Source organism: Entamoeba nuttalli, assembly GCF_000257125.1.
Source record: "Entamoeba nuttalli P19 unplaced genomic scaffold asmbl_4124, whole genome shotgun sequence".
Classification (NCBI taxonomy): Eukaryota; Evosea; order Mastigamoebida; family Endamoebidae; genus Entamoeba; species Entamoeba nuttalli.
In genome coordinates this window covers 5,484-6,247 of record NW_008576574.1, presented here as the reverse complement: position 1 = coordinate 6,247, position 764 = coordinate 5,484, and the positions used below count along the sequence as shown (strand labels likewise).

The 764-nt window shown below is 28.9% G+C and overlaps 1 protein-coding gene across 1 annotated transcript in view; it reads left to right on the top strand.

Moving 5' to 3' along the window:
- Positions 1 to 23: 23 nt before the first annotated feature.
- Positions 24 to 764, top strand: part of ENU1_094390 (serine/threonine-protein kinase, putative) — a gene marked incomplete at both ends in the record, with an annotated part of 1,071 nt that continues 330 nt past the window's right edge. Inside the window, one exon of the mRNA XM_008859117.1 lies at positions 24 to 764. This exon is cut by the window's right edge and continues 330 nt beyond it. Within this exon, the coding sequence (XP_008857339.1) occupies positions 24 to 764 (741 nt within the window).

The following is a 764-nucleotide window of genomic DNA, read 5'->3' as shown; positions in this document are numbered from 1 at the left end:
TCCTTGGAATGATTCCATCAGAGATGTTAATCAATGGGACTAAAACAGAAAAATATTTTAATAGATATGACCATTCAGATGGCACTGTTGAGTATTTTTTAAAAGATGACGAAGAATTTGAAGCGGAGTATTGTGTAGAATTACCCGAAGAAAAGGATTACTTTAAGAAAAAGAGTTTAAAGGAATTAGTTTATTTACATAATATTATTTTAGATGTTTCTAAAATTCCTGTTGATCCTGCAACATTACGACTTACATTATTTGATTTTTTAAGTAAATGTTTAACATATAAACCAGAGGATAGATTAACTCCACAAGAGGCATTAGCCCATCCATTGTTTAATGCAAAATTAAAATCAGAAAAGGATATAAAAAAGAAAGTGAAAGTACCTAAAGTGCCTAATTTACAATTAAAAACTCCAAAGAAAAGACATAATAAGAAGAAAGAAGATAGGTTACAAGATTTAAGTTATAATTCAAATAGAATTAATACTAATTCACCATTAGACTATTATAAAGCATTTTTAAAACAATTGGAACAAGGGCATATTCCATTAATTACTGAAGAAAGTCCATTTGAAGAAGAAATGACTCCTGAAAGTCTTTCATTAGTTTTCCAAAAGGAAAGAATGATTCCACAAACAAAAATAGAAAAACAATGTCATACACCAAGAAGAATTCGTGCTGTTTCATTTGATGGTCAAACAAATAATAAACCAATTCATAGAACAAGATCTAAATCACGTGGGCATTCTGGCTCATTG